Source organism: Leptosomus discolor, unplaced genomic scaffold (assembly GCF_034619465.1).
Source record: "Leptosomus discolor isolate bLepDis1 unplaced genomic scaffold, bLepDis1.hap2 HAP2_SCAFFOLD_31, whole genome shotgun sequence".
Taxonomy (NCBI): Eukaryota; Metazoa; Chordata; class Aves; order Leptosomiformes; family Leptosomidae; genus Leptosomus; species Leptosomus discolor.
This window is the reverse complement of record NW_028237959.1, coordinates 3,547,005-3,571,046: the sequence shown is the minus strand read 5'-3', so window position 1 is coordinate 3,571,046 and position 24,042 is coordinate 3,547,005. Positions and strand designations below refer to the sequence as shown.

Below are 24,042 nucleotides of genomic sequence, written 5' to 3'. Positions count from 1 at the left end.
ATGGCCGACCCCATCATGGACCTCTTCGACGACCCCAACCTTTTCGGCCTCGACCCCTTGAGTGACGACGCCTTTGCCCCGCCTCCAGCCCCGCCCGACCCTATTGATGACGCTCTGGGCTTCGACCCCACCCCCAAACCCCCCCACCCTCCCCCAGAAGCCCCGTTGCCCCCCCAAAACGCCCCCGACCCCCCCCCACAGTTACCCCCCGACCAAGAGGTCCTCAGTCAGGGCAACCCCTTCATGGGCGTGGCCACCAACCTGTCCCCAACGCCGTCGTCCTCGGCAGCGCCGCCGCCTCAACCCCCTAAAATCGTCATCCTCAAAGCCCCGCCCGGGGGGGCGGGGCCAACGGCAGCCCCCCAATCTCCCGCCGGACCCCCCCAAAGCGGTGGGACCCCCCCCAACGGCGGCAAAGTGACGTTCGCCAAAGTTTTAACCGGAACCCCCCAACTCCGACCCGGCGTCTCCATCGTCACCGGCAACGCCGCCGTTTTGGCGGGAAAAGTGACCCCCGCCGCCGGCGGCAACGCCCCGCCCGCTGCTGCCGCTACGGCCGTTCACCGATTGGTTCAACCGGGACGACCCGTCAAGCAGTTGGTGTTGCAACCGGTGAAGACCGGGGGGGCCGGGACCCCCCTGAAACCGGCCGTCACCCTCACGTCGGCGCCGGCGCAGGTAACGGGGGGCGGGGGGGATGTTGGGGCAACCACGGGGGGGGGTGGGGGGTGGGTTGGGGCAACTGTTGGGGGGTTTGGGGCGACCACGAGGGGGTTTGGGGCAACCACGAGGGGATGGAGGGCAGCTACGGGGGGCGGGTGTGGCAAGTACAAGGGAGTTTTGGCAACCACAAGGGCACAGAGAGTGACTACAAGGGAGTTTGGGCAACCACAAGGGCATGGAGGGCAACTGCAAGGGGCTTCGGGCAACCACGAGGGGGTGGAGGGCAACTGCAAGGGGCTTTGGGCAACCACGAGGGGGTGGAGGGCAACTGCAAGGGGCTTTGGGCAACCACGAGGGGGTGGAGGGCAACTGCAAGGGGCTTCGGGCAACCACAAGGGCATGGAGGGCAACTGCAAGGGGCTTTGGGCAACCACAAGGGGGTGGAGGGCAACTGCAAGGGGCTTTGGGCAACCCCGAGGGGGTGGAGGGCAACTGCAAGGGGCTTCGGGCAACCACGAGAGCATGGAGGGCAACTGCAAGGGGGTTTGGGCAACTACGAGAGGATGGAGGACGACCACGGGGAGGGGTTGTGGCAAGTACGAGCGGGTTTGGGCAACCACAAGGGCATGGAGAGCGACCACGGGGGAGGGTCTGGTGCAAGTGTAAAGGGGTTTGGGGCGACCACGGGGTTTGGGCAACCATGAGGGGATGGAGGGTAACCACGGAAGGGGGGTGTTGAGGCAACTACAGGGGGGTTTGGGGCAAGTACAAGTGGGTTTGGAGCAACTACGAAGGAGCAGGGCAACCGTGGTTTTGGGCAACCACCACAGGATAGAGGGCCACCACGGTGGGGGGAGGTTGGGGTCACCACAGGAGGCTTTGGGGCAACCACAAAGAGATTTGAGGCAACCACGAGGCAATGGAGGCGACCAAAAGAGGGTGACTTAAAGGTCTGGAGATGTTCAGGGTTGGGGTCACCCCCCAAAAGCAGGTTCCTCAACGTTCTTGAGATGTTCAGGGTTGGGGTCCCCCCCCAAAAGCAGGTTCCTCAACGTTCTTGAGATCTTCAGGGTTGGGATCCCCCCCCAAAAGCAGGTTCCTCAACGTTCTTGAGATGTTCAGGGTTGGGGTCACCCCCCAAAAGCAGGTTCCTCAACGTTCTTGAGATGTTCAGGGTTGGGGTCCCCCCCCAAAAGCAGGTTCCTCAACGTTCTTGAGATCTTCAGGGTTGGGGTCCCCCCCCAAAAGCAGGTTCCTCAACGTTCTTGAGATCTTCAGGGTTGGGGTCCCCCCCCAAAAGCAGGTTCCTCAACGTTCTTGAGATCTTCAGGGTTGGGGTCATCCCGTGCTGACCCCGCCCTGCATTTCTTCTCCCATAGGGTGAATCCAAACGCATCACCTTGGTCCTCCAACAGCCACCGGGTGGCGCTGCTCCTCCCGGTCAACGTCACGTGGTTTTGGGCAGTTTACCGGGCAAAATTGTCCTCCAGGGCAACCAACTGGCCGCCCTCGGTCAAGCCAAGGGGACACCGGGTCAACCCGCCAAGGTGGTCACCATCCAACTTCAGGTCCAACAACCTCCCGCTGGCCAATCAGGAGCTCCGCAGAAGATCCAGCTTCTCCACCAACCGGCCGGTGGCCAAGCGGCGCCAGTGGCCGTGTCCTCGGTGCCGCAGGTGGTGGGTGGCGGCGGCGGCGGGCAGAGGGTGACGGTGCCGTTGAAGGTGGTTCTGCAACCTCAGGTGAGCGGGGGGGGGGGGGTGTGGCACCTCTCGGTAGGGTGGGGTTAGGGTCACCGGTGGCATTGGGACCAAGTTTGGGGACATCGGTGGTGGGACCAACCCTTAGGTTTGGTGACAGCCGGGTCTTGGGTTGGGTTGGATACAACTCTTGGTCATGGTCTTGTGGACAAGCTTGGTGGCACCACGCCCAGCCTTGGTCTTCTCCCGGCCTTGGTCTTCTCCCGGCCTTGGTCCCACCACGCCCGACCTCGATCTTCTCTCGAGCTTGGTCCCACCACGCCTGACCTTGGTCTCTGCCCGACCTTGGTCCCACTGCACCCAACCTTGGCTCCACCACACCTGACCGTGGTCTTCTCCTGACCTTGGTCCCACCACACCCGACCTTGGTCTCCACCCAACCTTGGTCCCACCACACCCGACCATGGTTTTCTCCCAGCCGTGGTCCCACCACGCCTGGCCTTGGTCTCACCACGGCTGACCTTGGTCTCTGCCTGACTTTGGTCCCACCACCCTTGACCTTGGCTCCGCCACCCCTAACTGTGATCTTCTCCTGACCTTGGTCCCACCACACCCAACCATGGTCTTCTAACCGTGGTCCCACCACGCCTGGCCTTGGTCCCACCACCCCTGACCTTGGTCTCTGCCCGGCCTTGGTCCCACCGTGCCCAACCTTGGCTCCACCACCCCTAACTGTGGTCTTCTCCTGATCTCGGTCCCACCACGCCCGACCTTGGTCTCCACCCAACCTTGGTCCCACCACACCCAACCATGGTTTTCTCCCAGCCGTGGTCCCACCACGCCTGGCCTTGGTCCCACCACGCCTGACCTTGGTCTCTGCCTGACTTTGGTCCCACCACGCCTGACCTTGGTCTCCACCCAACCTTGGTCCCACCACACCCAACCCCGGTTCTCCTCTCCCCTCAGGCCGGCTCATCTCAGGGTGGTTCCCCGGGCCTCTCGGTGGTGAAGGTCCTCAGCACCACCGAGGTGGCCGCCTTGGCCGCACCGGCCTCCCGCGGCGCCTCGGAGGAGACCCGCAAACTGGAGCACCAGAAGAAGCAGGAGAAGGCCAACCGCATCGTCGCCGAAGCCATCGCCCGCGCCCGCGCCCGGGGCGAGCAGAACATCCCGCGGGTCCTCAACGAGGACGAGCTGCCCAGCGTCCGCCCGGAGGAGGAGGGCGACCGCAAGCGGCGCCGCAAGGGCCCCGGCGACCGCGGGGGCGCCAAGGAGGACCGGCCCCGCAAGGGCAAGGGCCAGGGGGGCTCCGGCAAGAGCAAGGGCCGCGGCAAACCCAGGTGAGATCCGAAACCCCACGGGTTGTCACCCAAAGTGGGGCGGCGGGGGGGGGTCCTCACTGCGGTGGTCTTGGCCTTCTCACCCAGCCACGGTCCTCGTTGTCCCCCAACCCTTGGTCCTCGTTGTCCCCAGCCGTTGACCCTCACGTCCAACCTTGGGCCTGATCATCCCCCATCCCTTGGCCCTTGTTGTCCTTCTACTGGTGACACTCATCTCCAACCCTTGGTCCTCACTGTCCCTCAACCGTTGACCCTCGTTGTCCCTGTACTTTTGACCTTCATCTCTGAACCCTTGGTCCTCATTGTCCCTCAACCCTTGGTCCTCATTGTCCCTCAACCCTTGGTCGTCGTTGTTTCTTTACCATTGACCTTCATACCCCAACCCTTGGTCGTCGTTGTCCCCCAACCCTTGGTCGTCGTTGTCCCCCAACCCTTGGTCCTCGTTGTTGCTTTACCTTTGACCTTCATCCCCCAACCCTTGGTCCTTGTCCCCCATCCCTTGGTTCTCATGTCCAACTTTGGGCCTCATCATCCCCCATCCCTTGGCCCTTGTTGTCCTTCTACTGTTGACACTTGTCTCCAGCCCTTGGCCCTCCCTGTCCCTCAACCGTTGACCCTCGTTGTCCCTGTACTTTTGACCTTCATCCCTGAACCCTTGGTCCTTGCTGTCCTCCAACCCTCGAGCTTCATCCCCCAACCCTTGGTCCTCATTGTCCCCCAACGCTTGGTCCTCATTTCCACTTCTTGGCCGTCATCATCCATCAGAGTCCCCAACCCTTGGCCCTCGTCATCCCCCAACCATTGATGTTCGGCCCTCGCCGTCCCCCGGCCCTTGGCCCTCGCCGTCCCCCGGCCCTTGGCCCTCGCCGTCCCCCGGCCCTTGGCCCTCGCCGTCCCCCGGCCCTTGGCCCTCGCCGTCCCCCGGCCCTTGGCCCTCGCCGTCCCCCGGCCCTTGGCCCTCGCCGTCCCCCGGCCCTTGGCCCTCGCCGTCCCCCGGCCCTTGGCCCTCGCCGTCCCCCGGCCCTTGGCCCTCGCCGTCCCCCGGCCCTTGGCCCTCGCCGTCCCCCGGCCCTTGGCCCTCGCCGTCCCCCGGCCCTTGGCCCTCGCCGTCCCCCGGCCCTTGGCCCTCGCCGTCCCCCGGCCCTTGGCCCTCGCCGTCCCCCAACCATTGACCTTCATCCCTCAACGTCCCCAACAGTTGGTCCTCATTGTCCTTTAAGCGTTGATCCTCGTTGTCACTCAACCATTGACCTTCACCCCTGTCCCTTGGCCCACGTTGTCCCCCAACCATTGGTCCTCGTTGTCCCCAACTCTTGGCCCTCATCATCCCTCAACCGTTGACCTTCATCCCTCAACCGTTGACCTTCATCCCTCAACCGTTGACCTTCATCCCTCAACCGTTGACCTTCATCCCTCAACCGTTGACCTTCATCCCTCAACCGTTGACCCTTGTCGTCTTCCAACCTCATTCCTCATCATTCTCCAACCCTTGTTCTGGGCCATTCTCGACCGTCCTCCAGCCTTTGTCCCCGTCATCCTCCAACCCTCGTCCCACGTCGTCCTCCAGCCCTTGACCTTGGAATAACGCCCCCCCCAATTTGTCCACCCATCCAACCACCTCCACCCTCCTCCTAACGTCCCACCTTGCCCCCCTTTAGCACCATCACGCCGGTGGTGGGCAAGAAGCGGAAGCGCAACGCCTCCTCCGACAACTCGGACGCCGAGGTCATGCCGGCGCAGTCGCCGCGGGAGGAAGAAGAAACCAGCGTTCAGGTACGGAGACGCCGGCGGGCGGCGATCAGCGCCGTTGGGATGTCCGGGGTGGACCTCACCTTCTCTTCTCCTTCCAGAAACGGCGGTCCAATCGGCAAGTCAAACGCAAGAAATACACCGAAGACTTGGACATCAAGATCACCGATGATGAGGAGGATGAAGAGCTGGATGTCACGGGGCCCGTCCGACCCGAGCAACCGCCCGTCCCTCAACCGCCCATCCCGGAACCGGAGCCGGAGGGCGAAACGTTGCCCTCCATGCAGTTTTTTGTGGTGGGGGATGTCTTCTTGTTGTCCCTTTAGATGTTCCTCGTGGTGTCCACCGTGTTCTTCATCCCCATCCACCATCATCTTCACCATTTCTCTTCCCCGCCTTCAGGAGAACCCCAGCGAGGAGGACGCGGCCATCGTGGACAAAGTCCTCTCCATGAGGGTGGTGAAGAAAGAGGTGAGGTCGCCCCCGCGGCGCCGCGGGGCGTTGGCGTTTGCCGGCGTGATGCCGACGTCCCGCTCGTTTCTCCCGCAGCTTCCGTCGGGGCAGTTGACGGAATCGGAGGAGTTTTTCGTCAAATACAAGAACTAGTGAGTGAGCTGATGAGGTGGGAGGGGGGCGGGGCACCCCGTGGGGTCGCCACCACCCAGCGCTTGAGCTCCTCGTTGGGTTGAGCTCTCCAAACCCAACGGTTAGAGGAGTGGGGATGACTTCTACTGTGAGGTGGCTCTCAAAGAAGGAGGTTCTTTGGCCCGAAAATGCCTGTATTGACCCAAAATAGCGTCATGGAGGGGCGGGGTTTGGCGCTTTGACGTCAGATGCTTTGCCCCCAGTTCCTACCTCCACTGCGAGTGGGCCACCATCGACCAGCTGGAGAAGGACAAGAGGATCCACCAGAAACTGAAGCGTTTCAAGACCAAGATGACTCAGATGCGCCATTTTTTCCACGAGGTGCTGGGTTTTGAGGGGGAGGGGCGGGGCGGAGCTTTTGGGGGGCGGGGCTGGAGGTCACGGGGGACCAATCCTCTACCTCCTTTGCCTTCCTCGCAGGATGAAGAACCCTTCAACCCCGATTACGTCGAGGTGGACCGCATCTTGGACGAGTCGCACAGCGTCGACAAGGACAACGGGGAGGTGAGCGAGGAGGAGAGGAGCAGGAGGACAAGGGGGCTCGAAAAATGATGTTTCTCATCGCTGAAAAACCCTTTTTTTTGCCTTTTTTGTGGGCCCATCCCACCCTTGGTGACAGCCGGTGGTCTACTACCTGGTGAAGTGGTGCTCCCTGCCCTATGAGGACAGCACTTGGGAGCTCAAGGAGGACGTCGACGAGGGGAAGATCCGAGAATTCAAGCGCATCCAAGCCCGACACCCGGAACTCAAACGCTTGGTGAGCGTCCGTGTCCCCTCCCACCACCCCGACGTCCTCACCGATGCTCTTCTCCATCCCACCGCCTCTTTGTCCTCTCAGCCACGTCCTCAAGCCGGTTCGTGGAAGAAGCTGGAGCTTTCCCACGAGTATAAAAACCACAACCAGCTCCGCGAGTATCAACTGGAAGGCGTCAACTGGTTGCTCTTCAACTGGTACAACAGGTGAGGGGGGTGGGAGGGGATGGCGGGGAGGACACGGCGATGTCCCCGCCGCCCCGCCCGACCGGTCGCGTCCCTTCTACAGGCAGAACTGCATCTTGGCCGACGAGATGGGATTGGGTAAGACCATCCAATCCATCGCTTTCTTGCAAGAGGTCTACAACGTCGGCATCCGCGGACCTTTCCTGGTCATCGCTCCGCTTTCCACCATCACCAACTGGGAGCGGGAGTTCAATACCTGGACGGAGATGAACAGCATCGTCTACCACGGCAGCTTGGCCTCCCGGCAGATGATCCAACAGTACGAGATGTACTGCAAGGACACGCGGGTAGGGTGGCTTTGGATCTTCTCGCTCTGAAAAAAAAGCCAACCCCTTTTCTCAAAGTTTTGAACCCGCCTCCCAACTTTTAGGATGATTTTTGGACCCATTTCCCGCCCTTTTTTTCCCCCCACCCCAGGGTCGTCTCATCCCCGGAGCGTACAAGTTCGACGCTCTCATCACCACCTTCGAGATGATCCTTTCGGATTGTCCCGAGTTACGGGAGATCGAGTGGCGTTGCGTCATCATCGACGAGGCCCACCGCTTGAAGAACCGCAACTGCAAGTTGCTGGACAGCCTCAAGCACATGGATTTGGTGAGGGGTGGGAGCGGAGAAGGGGAGGCCTTTGGGGGGGGCTCCGTGGGGTTCCCTGAAGGTGTTGTGGGGTCTTGGTTGGATCTGGAGGTGTTTGAGGTCCTCGTGGATGCTCCTGAAGGTCTGTGTGGGGTCTTGGTTGGGTGTGGAGATGTTTGAGGTCATGTTGTGTCCTTCTGGATGCTCCTGAAGGTCTGTGTGGGGTCTTGGTTGCATGTGGAGATGTTTGAGCTCATCCTGTGCCTCATGGGATGGTCCTGAAGGTGCGTGTGGGGTCTTGGTTGCATCTGGAGATGTTTGAGGTCATGCTGTGTCCTCCTGGATGGTCCTGAAGGTGTGTGTGGGGTATTGGTTGCATCTGGAGATGTTTGAGGTCATGCTGTGTCCTCCTGGATGGTCCTGAAGATGTGTGTGGGGTCTTGGCTGGACCTGGAGATGTTTGAGCTCACCCCACCCTACCCTGACGTTCCGTCCCCTCCTTTTCGGTCATCAGGAACACAAAGTCCTCTTGACGGGCACCCCGCTCCAAAACACGGTGGAAGAGCTCTTCAGCCTCCTCCACTTCCTGGAGCCCTCCCAGTTCCCTTCCGAAGCCGAGTTCCTCAAGGACTTTGGAGACCTCAAGACGGAGGAGCAGGTAAGGACACCGGGAGGACTCCGACTCCTTCTCCAACCCCCGACCCCAACCTGTGGTGACATCTCCTTGGTCCCACCTTGCAGGTTCAGAAGCTCCAAGCCATCCTCAAACCCATGATGCTTCGTCGTTTGAAGGAGGACGTGGAGAAGAACTTGGCGCCCAAACAAGAGACCATCATCGAGGTGGAGTTGACCAACATCCAGAAGAAGTATTATCGAGCCATCTTGGAGAAGAACTTCTCCTTTCTCTCCAAAGGCGCCGGTCACACCAACATGCCCAACCTTCTCAACACCATGATGGAACTGCGCAAGTGCTGCAACCATCCCTACCTCATCAACGGTGAGGAACCGAGAGGGTGGGGTGTCCTACCACCGGTGGACAACCTCAGGGGTTGACACCGCCTCGTCTTTGCTTCTCCTGGACTTTGTTCCACCAAGAACCTGGTGGCTTCTTGGATTGGAGGGGGAGGGCTATCTTCTGCTGGGCTCGATGTCGTGGTGGGGGAGGTCCACCTCCATCTTGTTGGGTTTTGACGCTCCTCAAGCTTGCTTTGGTGGGGATGTCTCTTGGGAAAGTCCCACGCCCCCGCTCATGGTCCTTTCCCCACCTGACAGGCGCGGAGGAGAAGATCTTGGCCGAATTTCGTGAATCTTGCCACCACCACGTCCCCCACGACTTCCACCTCCAGGCCATGGTCCGCTCGGCCGGCAAGCTGGTGCTCATCGACAAACTGCTGCCCAAGCTGAAGGCCGGTGGCCACAAGGTGCTCATCTTCTCCCAGATGGTGCGTTGCCTCGACATCTTGGAGGACTACCTCATCCAGAAGAGGTGAGAGGTGGGACAGGTAGACTTTTGGGATCTCCATGGGGTTCCTTGAAGGTGGTGTGTGAGGTTTTGGTTCGATCTGGAGATGTTTGAGCTCCTCCTGTGCCCCGAGGGATGGTCCTGAAGTTGTGTTTGAGGTCTTGCTTGAGTCTGGAGATGTTTGAGGTCCTTTTGTGTTGTCCTGGGTGGTCCTAAAGGTCTGTGTGAGGTCTTGTTTTGGTCTGGAGATGTTTGATCTCATCCCCTGCCTCAAGAGACAGTCCTGAAGGTCTGTGTGAGGTCTTGTTTTGGTCTGGAGATGTTTGATCTCATCCCCTGCCTCAAGAGACAGTCCTGAAGGTCTGTGTGAGGTCTTGTTTGGGTCTGGAGATGTTTGAGTTCATTCCACGCTCTATGGGATGGTTCTGGAGGTCCGTGGGGGGGTCTTGGTTTGATGTGGAGATGTTTGAGCTTCTCCTGTGCCCCAAGGGATGGTCCTGGAGGTGTGTGTGGGGTCTTGGTTGAGTCTGGAGATGTTTGGGCCCATCCCGTGTCCTAATAGATGGTCTTGAATGTCTGTGTGAAGTCTTGGTTGGATGTGGAGATGTTTGAGGTCATGCTGTGTCTTCCTGGATGCTCCTGGAGGTCTGTGTGCGATCTTGGTTGCACCTGGATATGTTTGAGATCATCCTGTGCCCCAAGAGATGGTCCTGAAGGTGCGTGTGAGGTCTTGGTTGAGTCTAGAGATGTTTGACGTCCTCTTGTGTCTTATTGGATGGCCTTGAAGTTCTGTATGGGGCCTTGGTTTCATGTGGAGATGCTTGGGCCCATCCCATGTTCTAATAGATGGTCCTGAAGGTCTTGGGGGGATCTTGGTTGCACCTGGAGATGTTTGAGCGCATCCCGTGCCCCAAGAGATGGTCCTGTAGGTGCGTGCGGGTTCTTGGTTGCATCTGGAGATGTTTGAGCTTCTCCTGTGCCCCAGGGGATGGTTCTGAAGGTGTGTGTGGGATCTTCGTTGGGTCTAGAGATGTTTCAGCTCATCCCGTCCCCCAAGAGATGGTCTTGTAGGTGCATGTGGGGTCTTGGTTGGGTCTGGAGATGTTTGAGCTCCTCCTGTGCCCCAGGAGATGGTCCTGAGTGTGTGGGGGGGATCTTGGTTGGGTCTGGAGATGTTTGAGCTCCTCCTCTGCCCCATGGGATGCCCCTGAAGGTGCCTATGGGGTCCCACCTCACCCTCCTTGACCGTAGCCGTGATGACCTCGTAGGTACCTCTACGAACGGATCGACGGGAGGGTTCGGGGCAACCTCCGCCAGGCGGCCATCGACCGCTTCAGCAAGCCCGACTCGGATCGCTTCGTCTTCCTGCTCTGCACGCGGGCGGGCGGGTTGGGCATCAACCTCACCGCCGCCGACACCTGCATCATCTTCGACTCCGACTGGAACCCCCAAAACGATCTCCAGGTAGTCCCCGAATCCCACCCCACCCGCTTGGTGTCGCGTCATCTTCACCCTAAACCCGACCCGCCGCCATCTTTGCGTCCTGCCAGGCTCAAGCGCGGTGTCACCGGATCGGGCAGAGCAAGGCGGTGAAGGTCTATCGCCTGATCACGAGGAACTCCTACGAGCGGGAGATGTTCGATAAGGCCAGCCTCAAGCTGGGCCTGGACAAGGCCGTGCTGCAGTCCATGAGCGGGCGCGAGGGCAACATCGCGGGGGTAAGGGGGCTCCCGAGGGGGCGGGAAGGTCTTGGAGAAGAGGTTCTCCAAGGGAAACGGGGCGTGAAGACCGTGGTGGTGGGGTTCTTCAAGAGAAATGGGTCTTGAGGACCACAGGGTTGGGGTTCTTCAAGAGAAATGGGTCTTGAGGACCACAGGGTTGGGGTTCTTCAAGAGAAACGGGGCATGAGGACCACAGGGTTGGGGTTCTTCAAGAGAAACGGGGCATGAGGACCACAGGGTTGGGGTTCTTCAAGAGAAACGGGGCATGAGGACCACAGGGTTGGGGTTCTTCAAGAGAAACGGGGCATGAGGAGCACAGGGTTGGGGTCCTTCAAGGGAAACTGGGCATGAAGACCACGGTGGTGGGGTCTTTCAAGGGAAACAGGGTGTCAGGACCACAGGGTTGGGGTCCTTCAAGGAAACCGGGGCGTGAAGACCGCTAGGATGTGGTTCTTCAAGAAAACTAGGCTGTGAAGACCAAGGAGCTGGGGTTCTTGAAGGGAAATAGGGTGTGAGGACCACAGGGTTGGGGTTCTTCAAGAGAAATGGGGTGTGAAGACCACAGTGGTGGGATCCTTCAAGGGAAATGGGGCTTGAAGACCACAGTGGTGGGATTCTTTAAGAGAAATGGGGTGTGAGGACCACGGGGTTGGAGTTCTTCAGGAGAAACGGGGCGTGAAGACTGTGGTGGTGGTGTCCTTCAAGGGAAACGGGGCGTGAAGACCATGGGGATGGGGTTCTTCAAGAGAAATAGGGCGTGAAGACCACTAGGATGTCGTTCCTCAAGGGAAATTGGGCGTGAGGACCACAGGGCATGGGGTCCTTCAAGGGAAACGGGGTGTGAGGACCACGGGGTTGGGGTTCTACAAGAGAAACATGGGATGAAGACCTTGAGGAAGGGGTTGCCCCAGAAAAAACGTGGTGTGAAGACCACAGGGATGGAGATCATTCAAGGGAGCCACCTTGTGAAGACCCAGCTCTCAAAGGCCGTGGGGCTTGGGGGTGGAGGATGTCCACCTCCCTCCCCACCCCTCAACTTCTCCACCCTTCCGGCAGATCCAGCAGTTCTCCAAGAAGGAGATCGAGGACCTTCTGCGCAAAGGGGCCTACGCGGCCATCATGGAAGAAGACGACGAAGGCTCCAAGTTCTGCGAGGAGGACATCGACCAGATCCTGCTGCGCCGCACCACCACCATCACCATCGAGAGCGAGGGCAAGGGTTCCACCTTCGCCAAGGTATCTCCCTGTCTTCTTCTCACCCTTGAGGCAAGGGCACCTCCCACCTCGGAGGTGTCATCTCCTCCTCACCCAATCCCAGGCGAGCTTCGTGGCCTCGGAGAACCGCACCGACATCGCTTTGGATGACCCCAACTTCTGGCAGAAGTGGGCCAAGAAAGCCGACCTTGACTTGGACCTCCTGAACAGCAAGGTTGGGAATGGACCTCGAGGCGGTGGGATTTGAGGTGTGGTGGGGCGGGGTCTGATGGATCTTCTCTTCCCCCATCGTGGCGTCCAGAACAACCTGGTCATCGACACGCCGCGGGTGCGTAAGCAGACGCGTCACTTCAGCACACTTCGGGACGACGACCTGGTGGAGTTCTCGGACCTGGAGAGCGAAGACGAGGAGAGACCTCGGTCGCGGCGCCACGACCGGCATCACCACGCGTTGCATCACGCCTACGGGCGCACCGACTGCTTCCGCGTGGAGAAACATCTCCTGGTCTACGGGTGAGGATGGGGTTGGGGCCGGTTTTGCTTCTGGTGGCCACCACGAGGAGGTGCTGGGTGGAGAAGACTGGATCCAGTGTAGGTGTGCTGTGGTGGCCACCACAAGGAGGTTCTGGGTGGAGAAAGAAGACTGGATCCAGCGTAGGTGTGTTGTGGTGGCCACCACGAGGAGGTGCTGGGTGGAGAAGACTGGATCCAGCGTAGGTGTGTTGTGGTGGCCACCACGAGGAGGTTCTGGGTGGAGAACACTGGATCCAGCGTAGGTGTGCTGTGGTGGCCACCACGAGGAGGTTCTTGGAGAAAGATTGGATCCAGCGTAGGTGTGCTGTGGTGGCCACCACAAGGAGGTTCTGGGTGGAGATGGATGCCGGGAGGTGAGGGAAACCCCTGGCCAAGGACCTCCTTGTCCGCTGACCCCCATCCTCCCCCCCCAGCTGGGGTCGCTGGCGAGAGATCTTGTCCCACGGCCGATTCAAGCGCCGCCTTTCGGAACGCGACGTGGAGACCATCTGCCGCGCCATCCTGGTGTATTGTCTTCTCCACTACCGAGGCGATGAGAACATCAAAGGTTTCATTTGGGACCTCATCAGCCCCACCGAGAACGGCAAGGCCAAGGAGCTCCAAAACCACTCGGGTGAGGGTCTACAAGAGTTTTCGGGACAACCGGGGACCTCTTGAGGTCCCACCTTGACGTTCTTCTCCTTCTTCCACCCGTTTTCTCCAGGACTTTCCATCCCGGTTCCTCGTGGTCGGAAGGGGAAGAAGGTCAAGTCCCAAAGCACCTTCGATGTCCACAAAGCCGAGTGGATCCGGAAGTACAACCCCGACACCCTCTTCCAAGATGAGAGCTACAAGAAGCACCTCAAGCACCAATGCAACAAGTGGGTGGAAGGTCATCTTGGAGAAGACCTTTTGGCTCTTCCCCAGGTGCCCCCGTGGCTTCGTTGGGGTTTTTTGTGGTTTGAGTTGACCTTCTCCATCCCACCAACTCCCAGGGTTCTCCTGAGGGTTCGGATGCTCTACTACCTGCGGCAGGAGGTTATTGGGGACCAGGCAGAGAAGGTGCTGGCGGGGGCGGTGGCCAGGTGAGTCTGTAGGACCTTCCTTGAGGTGCTCCAGACCCTCATTGGGGTGCTGCAACCCAACTTTGGGGTGGTTTGAAGTTCTCCAGATCCTCTTTGGGTGCTCCAGCCCCAGTATCAGGTGGTTTGAGGTTCTCCAGACCTTCTTTGGGGTGCTCCAGCTCCGCTTTGGGGTGGTTTGAGGTGCTGCAGACCTTGTTTGAGGTGTTCCAGCCCCAGTATGAGGTGATTTGAGGTTCTCCAGACCCTCTTTGGGGTGCTCCAACCCAACTTTGCGGTGGTTTGAGGTTCTCCAGATCCTCTTTGGGTGCTCCAGCCCCAGTATCAGGTGGTTTGAGGTTCTCCAGACCTTCTTTGGGGTGATCCACACTCTTTCTGGGGTGGTTTGAGGTTCTCCAGAACCTCTTTGGGGTGCCTCAACCCAACTTTGGGGTGGTTTGAGGTTCTCCAGATCCTCTTTGGGTGCTCCAGCCCCAGTATCAGGTGGTTTGAAGTTCTCCAGACCTTCCTTGGGGTGCTGTAGCTCCACTTTGGGGTGGTTTGAGGTTCTCCAGAACTTCTTCGGGGTGATCCATAGTCTTTCTGTGGTGGTTAGAGGTTCTCCAGACCCCCCTTGGGGTGATCCAACCCAACTTTGGGGTGGTTTGAGGTTCTCCAGACCTTCTTTGGGGTGCTCCAGCCCCACTTTGGGTTCCCCCTGACCCCCTCAATCACCCCGTTTCCCACCCCCCACCAGCGAGATCGACATCTGGTTCCCGCTGGTGGAGCAGCTGGAGGTACCGACCGCTTGGTGGGACGCCGAAGCCGACAAATCCCTCCTCATCGGGGTCTTCAAACACGGTACGTTTAGGGGGAAGCTGATTTTGGGGTGAAACCTGGCAGAATTTGGGTTGTGACAGTGTTCCCCTATTTTCGGGGGGCGGGGACATGACGCAACAGGCTACGAGAAATACAACACGATGCGCGCCGACCCTGCGCTCTGCTTCTTGGAGAAGGCCGGCCGCCCCGACGAGAAGGCTATCGCTGCCGAGCAGCGCCTGGATGTCGGGGAAGGGTGAGTTTGGGGGGACCCTCCCCACGTTTGGGGGGCTCCACGTCCTCTCTGGGGTGCTTTGGGGTGCTCCAGCCCTGCTTTTGGGGTGCCCTGACCTCACTATGAGGTGGTTTGGGGTGCTCCAGCCCCACTTGGGCATGTCCTGGGGTGCTCCAGCCCCACTTTGGGGTGTCCTGACCCCCCTGTGGGGGGCTTTGGGGTGCTCCAGCCCCGCTTTGGGGTGTCCTGACCCCACCTTAGTGTGCTCCAGCCCCACTTTGGGCTGGTTCTGGGGTGCTCCAGCCCCTGGGTGGGGTGGTTTGGGGTGCTGTAGCTGCTCTTTGGGGTGCTCTAGTGCCTCTCTGGGGTGGTTCTGGGGTGCACCACCCACTCTTTGGGGTGACCTCGTGTCTCTTGGGGGCACTTTGGGGTGCTCCAGACTCTTTTTGGGGTGATCTGGGGTGCTCCAGTCCAACTTTGGGGTGATTTGAGGTGCCCCAGCCCCACTTTGGGGTGTCCTAGGGTGATCCAGACCCTCTTTGGGGTGCCCTGATCCCTCACTGGGCGGCTTTGGGGTGCTCCAGCCCTACTTTGGGGTGCCCCGACCCCTCTCTGAGCGGCTTTGGGGTGCTCCAGCCCCGTTTTGGGGTGCCCTGATCCCTCACTGGGCGGCTTTGGGGTGCTCCAGCCCTACTTTGGGGTGCCCCGACCCCTCTCTGGGCGGCTTTGGGGTGCCCCACCCCCTCTTTGGGCCATCCTGGGGTGCTCCGGCCCAGTTTTGGGGTGCTCCCCCCTTTTTTGGGGTGTCCCCACCCCCTCGTTTTCGGGGGTGCCGATGATGACCACGCCATGCTAATACCGACCGGCCGCTGGCCGGGGTGAGTTCAACCTCTTCTAGGGCTGAGGCACCCGTGGCGGGGGGGTGGGGGTGGGTTTTTTGGGGTGCCCGGGGTATTTTTGGGGTGTCAGGTTTATTTTGGGGGACACCCCCTTTGTGTGTGCCCCTCCCCCAGGGTGGATTTCGATAAGGACTGCGAGGACCCCGAGTACAAACCCCTCCCGGGGACGGCCAAGGAGGTGGATGACGAGGTGAGGAGGAGGAGGAGGAGGAAGGGGTGGGGGGGACCCCCCGAAATCTGCACCCCTAAACTTTGGAGGTGACCTTGATCCCCTCCCCCGATCAGGCGGATCCCCTGATGCTGCTGGACGAGGAGATCTCGGTGGTGGATGGGGATGAAGGTAAGGGGGGGGGGGGGGGAACGACGACACCCCAAGGAGACCCTTGGGACCATGAAGAGATCTGTAGGACCCCAAGGAGGTCCCCAAGGAGATCCATGGGGACCCCGAGGAGATCGATGGGACCCCAAAGAGATTTATAGGACCCTGGGGAGATCCATGGAGACCCTAAGGAGATCCATAGGATCCCAGGGAGACCTATAGGATTCCCGAAAAGTCCCTTGAGACCCCAAGGAGATCCGTAGGGCCATAAGGAGATCCATAGGACCCCAGAAGAGTCCCATGGGACCCCCGGGAGACACATAGGACCCCAAGGAGGTCTGTGGGACTCCAAGGAGACCGTTGGGACCCCGAGGAGATCCATGGGGACCCCAAGGAGATCATGGGACCCTGAGAAGACCTTTGGGACTATGAGGAGATCCATGGGGACCCCAGGGAGGCCCATGGGACCCCAAGGAGAACTATAGGACCTCGAGGAGACCCTTGGGACCATGAGGAGACCCATGGGAATTCTGAGGAGATCCATAGGAACCCCAAGGAGACCTATGGTGACCCCAAGGACGCCCATGGGACCCTGAGGAGATCCATAGGACCTCAGGGAGACCCATAAAGACCCCAAGCAGGTCTATAGGACCCCAGAAAAGTCCCATGAGACCCCCGAGGAGACCCATAGGACCCCAAGAAGACCCCCAAGGAGATCCATGGGACCCCAGAAAAGTCCCGTAGGACCCCAAGGTCCAATGTGAGGTCCCCACTGACCCTCTTTCTCCCTGTCCCCACCCCAGGCCAACCCCCGCAACCGGGCCAGCCCTTCTGGCCGCCGGGTTCGGTGCTGACGGCGCGGTTGCGCCGGCTGATCACGGCCTGCCAGCGGTCCTACCAGCGGGAGCAGCTGCGGGTGGAGGCGGCCGAGCGGGGCGACCGGCGGCGCCGGCGCTGCGAAGCCGCCTGCAAGCTGAAGGAGATGGCCAGGAGGGAGAAACAGCAGAGGTACGGGGTGGGGTTGGGGGGCTGGGACCCATAAGCGGTGGGTTTTGGGGTGCAGGAACCCATAACGTTTTTTTGGGGCAGGAAGTCCATCCCTGGTGGTTCTGAGGTGCAGGAACCCGTAGCTGATGTTCTTTTGGGGTGCAGGAACTCCATCCCTGGTGATTTCAGGGTGCAGGAACCCATAACTGATGGGTTTTGGGGTGCAGGAACTCCATCCCTGGTGGTTTTGGGGTGCAGGAACCCCTAACTGATGTTTTTTGGGGTGCAGGAACCCGTAATTCTTGTTTTTGGGATGCAGGAACTCCATCTCTGGTGGTTTTTGGGTGCAGGAACCCCTAACTGATGTTTTTTGGAGTGCAGGAACCCCTAACTGATGTTTTTTGGGGTGCAGGAACCCCTAACTGATGTTTTTTGGGGTGCAGGAACTCTGTCGCTGGTGGATTTGGGTTGCAGGAAACCATAACTGATGTTTTTTGGGGTGCAGGAACCTGTAATTCTTGGTTTTGGGATGCAGGAACTTCATCTCTGGTGGTTTTGGGGTGCAGGAACCCATAACTGATGTTCTTTTGGGGTGCAGGAACCCATAACTGGTGGTTTTGGGGTGCAGGAACCCATAACTGATGTTTTTTGGGGTGCAGGAAGCCATAACTGATGTTTTTTGGGGTGCAGGAAGCCATAACTGATGTTTTTTGGGGTGCAGGAAGCCATAACTGGTGATTTTTTGGGGTGCAGGAACCCATAACTGTTTTTTTGGGGGCAGGAACTCCATCCCTGGTGATTCTGAGGTGCAGGAGCCTGTAACTGGTGTTTTTTGGGGTGCAGGAACTCCATCCCTGGTGGTTTGGGGGGGCAGGAACCCATCCCTGGTGGTTTGGGGGGGCAGGAACCCATTCCTGGTGGTTTTGAGGTGCAGGAACCCATAACTGGTGGTTTTGGGGTGCAGGAACCTGTAACTGGTGGTTTTTGGGGTGCAGGAACCTGTAACTGGTGGTTTTGAGGTGCAGGAACCCGTAACTGGTGGGTTTGGGGTGCAGGAACCCATAACCGGTGATTTTTTGGGGTGCAGGAGCCCATCCCTGGTGGTTTTGGGGGGCAGGAACCCCGAACTGATGGGGTTTGGGCGGCGCCACCCCTAAAGGACCCTCTTTTTTCCCCCGGGGGCAGGTGGACCCGTCGGGAACAGGCCGATTTCTACCGGGTGGCCTCTAGTTTTGGGGTGGAGTTTGATCCCGAAGGGGGACGCTTCCGGTGGGGTCGGTTCCGTACCTTGGCCAGGTTGGAGAAGAAGACGGACGAGAACCTCACCAAGTTCTTCCACGGTTTCGTCGCCATGTGCCGGCAGGTTTGCCGCCTGCCGCCCGCCCCCGGAGACGGTACGGGGGGACACCTTGATTGGGGAGGGGGGCTTCCAATGGTGTGGAGGACCTCCTCGTGGTGTGGAGGACCTCCTCATGAGGTTGGAGACATCTCTATGGGGTTGGGGACATCCATCTCCATGGAGATATGGAGCTCCTTATGGGGTTGAGGGCATCTCCATGGGGTTTGGGGCTCTCTGTGGGATTGAGGACATCTCCGTGGAGCTCCTTGTGGGGTTGAGGGCGTCTCTGTGGGGTTGAGGGCGTCTCTGTGGGGTTGAGGGCGTCTCTGTGGGGTTGAGGGCGTCTCTGTGGGGTTGAGGGCGTCTCTGTGGGGTTGAGGGCGTCTCTGTGGGGTTGAGGGCGTCTCTGTGGGGTTGAGGGCGTCTCTGTGGGGTTGAGGGCGTCTCTGTGGGGTTGAGGGCGTCTCTGTGGGGTTGAGGGCGTCTCCGTGGGGTTGAGGGCGTCTCCGTGGGGTTGAGGGCGTCTCCGTGGGGTTGAGGGCGTCTCCGTGGGGTTGAGGGCGTCTCCGTGGGGTTGAGGGCGTCTCCGTGGGGTTGAGGGCATCTCCGTGGGGTTGAGGGCATCTCCGTGGAGCTCCTTGTGGGGTTGAGGGCATCTCCGTGGAGCTCCTTGTGGGGTTGAGGGCATCTCCGTGGAGCTCCTTGTGGGGTTGAGGGCATCTCCGTGGAGCTCCTTGTGGGGTTGAGGGCATCTCCGTGGAGCTCCTTGTGGGGTTGAGGGCATCTCCGTGGAGCTCCTTGTGGGGTTGAGGGCATCTCTGTGGGGTTGAGGGCATCCCTGTGGGCATGATGGTGTTGACCACCTCAATGCCGGTGTTGACCACCCTGAGGATGACATTGCTGTCCCCAAGGGTGACGTTGACCACCTCAATGGCGTTGACCAACCCAAGGGAGACGTTGACCACCTCAAAGTGCCGTTGCCCACCCTCACGGGTGCCGTTGCCCACCCCGAGGGTGTCGACCACCCCGAAGGTGACCTCCTCCTTCTTCTCCAGAACCTCCCGACCCCTCCATCCCCGTCTCGCCCGTCTCGGCCGTTCGAGCTTCTCGAGGTCTTCGCCGCTTGTCCCTCCTCCGTCTCCTCCGCGAGCAGGTCCTCCGCCACCCCCTCCTCCCCGCCCGCCTGGCCCTGTGTCCTCCACCGGGTCCTGACCTGCCGCCGTGGTGGGAACGGGGCCACCACGATGGAGAACTTCTCCGGGGAGCCGCTCGGCACGGTTTGGCCCACCCCGAAACGGCCATTTTGGGCGACCCCGACTTCTCCTTCGCGGCGGCGCGGTGGAGGTATCTCCGGGCTCAAGCCGAGGTCGGGGGGACGCCGCCACCTCAACCCCCCCAGAACGTTCTGGGACGTTCTCCACCGGTGGTGCCTCCCACCGAAGACGAGGAGGACTCGGAGCTGGAGAAGCTTTCGGCGTCCGCTTCCGAGTCGTCTTCCTGTGAGGAGGACAGCGATGAGGACAGGGGTGAGGGATGACCCTGGAAACCCTCGGTGGTCCTTGTTGGGACTTTCTGGTCCTGGTGGGACCCCATCCATCCCTGTAGGAACCTCCCCAGATCCTGGTGGGACCCCCTTCATCCTTGTGGGATCTTCTAGTTGTGGTGGGACCCCATCCATCCTTGTGGGACCTCCATGATTTTCATAGGATCTCCTACTCCTGGTGGGACCCCATCCATCCTTGTGGGATCTTCTAGTTGTGGTGGGACCCCATCCATCCTTGTGGGACCTCTGTGATCCTTGTAGGACCTCCTAGTCCTGGTGGGACCTCATCCATCCTTGTAGGAACCCCCCAGATCCTAGTGGGACCCCATCCATCCTTGTAGAAGCCTCTCAAATCATGGTGGCCCCTCATCCATCCTTGTAGGATGTTCCCAATCTTTGTAGGACCTCTGTGGTTCTGGTGGGACCTCATCCATCCTCGTAGACCTCCATGATCCTTGTAGGATCTTTTAGTCCTGGTGGGACCTCATCCATCTTTGTGTAGGACCTTCCCAGTCCTTGTAGGAATTTCGTGGTCCTTGTAGGGTCTCCATGATCCTTTTAGGATCTTCTAGTCCTGGTGGGACCCCATCCATCCTTGTAGGACCTTCCCAATCTTTGTAGGACCTCCATCATCCTGGTGGGACCCCATCCTGTCCTTGAAGGAGCCCCCTTTCCTTGGGGGATCCCCCCCCAAAACCTTGTAGAACCCCCTCCAAAACCTTGCAGGGGGACACCCCAAAACCATTGGTGGGACCCCAAAACGCCTCTGAGACCCCAAAATCATGGTGGGCCCCCAACTCATCCTTGAAGGAACCTTCTTTCCTTGGGGGACCCCCACCCCAAATCCACGTGGCACCCCCAAAATCTTAGTGGGGCCCCCCCAAAACCTTGTAGAACCCCCCTAAAATCCTGGGGGGACCCCCTCCAAACCCTTGATGGGACCCCAAAACCCCTCTGAGACCCCAGAATCGTGGTGGGCCCCCAACCCATCCTTGGAGGCTTCACTTTATCCCTGTAGGCCCCGCCTCCTTTTGCGGCCCCGCCCTTTTTTCCAGTCTCTCTTTCCCTTTGGTGCCCCCACCATTTGGGGGGGGACACACCCCTCTTTGTAGCCCCGCCCCCTTGGAGTCAGTCATGGGGGGTGGGACCCCCAAAGCTCCGCCCCCAACCCCCTGCCCCACACTTGTCCCAGGTGCGGAGCCCCCCGGTGGGGAGGAAGAAGAAGAGGAAGAGGAGGAGGAGGAAGAGGAAGAAGAGGAGGAAGAGGAAGAGGAAGAAGAGGCGGTGCCCCCTAGTGGCCAAGGGGTGGCCCCGCCCCCTCCTCCAGGCCCCGCCCCCTTCCCGGGGCCCCCCCAAAACCTTCACCAATGGCCCAAGGTGAGCCTGAGCCTTAAGGGCAGGGGGAGGGGGGGCACCCTCTTTGAGACCCCCCCCAAATTTTAGGGGGACCCCCAAGGACCCTGAGTCCCCCCCAAATTATGGAGGAGGTTCCACCAAACCTCTCTGCCCCCCCAAATTTCTCTGCCCCCCCCCCCCCCCCAATTTCATTAGCCCCCCCCCCCATTTTTGTACTCCCCAAAATTTCCATCTCATCCAAACACAATAGGAATGGAGCGGCACCCTCTTTGAGACCCCTCCAAATTTTAGGGGGACCCCCGAGGACTCAGAGAAGACCCCCAAATCATAGACGAGGGTCCCCCAAACCTCTCTGAGCCCCCCCAAATTTCACTACCTCTCCCACATTTTTGTACTCCCCAAAATTTCCACCTCATCCAAACACAATAGGATGGGGGGGGGGGGGGGGCACTCTCTTGTGAGACCCCTCCAAATTTTAGGGGGACCCCCGAGGACCCCAAGACCCCCCCCAAATTATAGAGGAGGGTCTCCCAAATCTCTGAGCCCCCTAAATTTTATTACCCCCTCCCCAATTTTTATAGCCCTCCAAATTTTTGTACCCCCCCCAAAATTTTCATCTCAACGAAACGCACTAGCATGCGGGGGGGGGGGGGCACCCTCTTTGAGACCCCCTCCCCAAATTTTACGAGGACCCCCGAGGACCCTGAGAACAACCCCAAATTATAGAGGGGGGTCCCCCAAACCTCTCTGACCCCCCCCCCCCCCATTTCTCTGCCCCCCCCTTTTTTCCCCCCCCAGGACCGTGCCCTGATCCGTCGCCTGGACCTGGTCTGCCGGGCGGTCCTGTCGGGCGAGTGGCCCGCGGATGATTTTGGGGGGGGGGTGGGGACCCCAGGAGGGGCTGGGGGAGGGGGTGGGGGGTACCCCCAACCTTTGGGGTACCCTCAGACCGCCCCCCCACCCGCCGACCCCCCTTCTTACACCCGCCTGCGCCACGAGGAGAAAGAATTCACGGTCCAAATCAAAGACGTAAGGTTTCGTTTTGGGGCGGTTTGGGGGGATTTTGGGGGTTCATTGCGGGGGGGCTGGGGGGGGGCGGGGGGGCTGGGGGTTGAGGGTCCCCCCCAATAATTCTTGGGGTCCCCCCCCCAGGAGGAGGGGCTTAAATTGACCTTTCAGAAGCACCGGTTGGTCCCCAACGGGGCGATGCGGGAGCCCCCCCCGAAGAAGAACAGTAAGAAGTTGGTGGAGGTGAGGGGCGGTGGCCCAAAATCGGGGGGTTTTCCCCCAAACCCGAGCAGGTGTCGTGTGTGTGTGTGTGTGTCCCCCCAAATGGGGGGACCCCACCCTCCCCGTTGAACCCTTGGGGTCCCCCCAGCTCGAGCTGCGCTGCCTGGAAGGGCTGCGGGACCCCGAAAACCGGCCGCCCCCCCCACCCCCGCCGGGGACTGACTACGCTGTGGACCCCCGTTTCCTGCCGGTAAGCCCCGCCCCCAGCTCCTCCCCCCCCACCCCAAGCCCCTCCCCCACCCTGCTGTACCCCCCCCAAAACCCCTCCACAACCCTGCCCCAAACCCAAAGCCCCGCCCCCCTGCCAAAGCCCCGCCCGCTGACACCCCTGGCATTCCAAAGCCCCTCCCCCACCCCAAATCTCCACCCCTGAAGCCCCTCCCCCCAGCCCGAAGCCCCTCCCCCACTCCAAATTTCCACTTCAAGGCTCCTTGCCCATCCCCAAAGCCCCGCCCCCACCCCAGGCCCCTCCCCATCCTCAAATCTCCACCCAAATCCCCTCCCCCACCCCCAAAGCCCCTCCCCCAATTTCCGTCTCAAAGCCCCTCCCCCACGCCCAGGACCCTGACCCCACCCACTCCCCCCTCCCCCCACCCCTAGCTCTGCCAAAGGTAATGGGGGGAGGGCACATACCACACCTCCCCCACCCTCGGGAGGGGGGCGGGGCCACACCCTGACGCCCCTCCCCCTCTCTTTTCTCGCCCCTCCCCCCCAGCCTTTCCTCCCCTCCCCCGCAGGGCTGGACCTTTCCAAGATGGTGGCGCTGATGGGGGGTGGGGGGGGAGGGGCAGGGGCAGCGCCCCTCCCCCCGGCCTCTTTCCGCCCCTCCCCCCCGGAAGCGGAAGTGGGGCGGGGGGTGGGGCCAGGCGGGGCGCCCCTCCCCCTCCTGGCTGACCCCATGCTCCCCCCGGCCTCCGACAGCGACTGATCGCGGAGGGGGGGGGTGGGGGAGGGGCGAGCCCCTCCCCCTCCCCCCCCCACAGCAAGCCCCACCCCCTCGAAGCCCCTCCCCGCGCGTGGGCGTGGCTCGCCCCTCCCCCCCACCTCATATTTATATAAATATGTAAATCGTCGTGTGTCATAACGGGGGGAGGGGAGAGGGAGGGGGGGAGGGGCGGCGGGGTGGGGGGAGGGGCGAGGGGAAGGGGGAGGGGCCAGGGGTGGGGAGGGGCGGGGCCGCGGTTTCAGGGGCGTTTTGGCGGTTTTGGGTTTTTTTTTTTTTTCCGCTGGTTTTGGGTTTTTTTTTTTTAATAAAAAGGCGGCGAAACGGAGCAGAGTGGTGGTTGCTGGGGGAGGGGCGGGGGAATTAGCCCCTTAATTAGCCCCTTAATTAGCCCCACGTTAATTACAATCCATGATTAACCCTTAATTACACTTTTGGGCTCTTCATTACCCTGTTTTGCCCTTAATTACACCCTAGAACTGTTTATTAACCCCCTTAATTACTCCCTTAATTATTCCTTTATCCCCTAATTACTCTTTTTTGCCATTAATTACATCCTTTATGGTTTTAATTACTCTCTTGAACCCTCAATTAAGCCATTAATTAACCCCCTTAGTTACTCCTTTAAGTCTCTCTTAATTACCCCCTTAATTACCCCCCTTGAGCCCCTT

The 24,042-nt window shown here is 60.3% G+C and overlaps 1 protein-coding gene across 1 annotated transcript; it reads left to right on the top strand.

The window, feature by feature from the left end:
- Positions 1–23,356, top strand: CHD8 (chromodomain helicase DNA binding protein 8). The gene is made up of 37 exons (XM_086481490.1): positions 1–678; positions 2,043–2,405; positions 3,330–3,703; positions 5,362–5,476; positions 5,554–5,748; positions 5,855–5,923; positions 6,002–6,057; positions 6,301–6,418; positions 6,518–6,601; positions 6,717–6,854; positions 6,936–7,057; positions 7,140–7,383; positions 7,514–7,690; positions 8,184–8,327; positions 8,411–8,666; positions 8,942–9,155; positions 10,400–10,595; positions 10,682–10,849; positions 11,909–12,088; positions 12,171–12,281; positions 12,369–12,580; positions 13,015–13,214; positions 13,305–13,461; positions 13,576–13,665; positions 14,399–14,502; positions 14,602–14,716; positions 15,709–15,784; positions 15,880–15,934; positions 16,717–16,921; positions 18,086–18,294; positions 19,295–19,765; positions 20,975–21,159; positions 21,937–22,167; positions 22,291–22,389; positions 22,517–22,618; positions 23,144–23,201; positions 23,268–23,356. The coding sequence occupies exons 1-37, from the start codon at positions 1–3 to the stop codon at positions 23,354–23,356; spliced, it is 6,660 nt and encodes a 2,219-aa protein (XP_086337616.1).
- Positions 23,357–24,042: the final 686 nt, after the last annotated feature.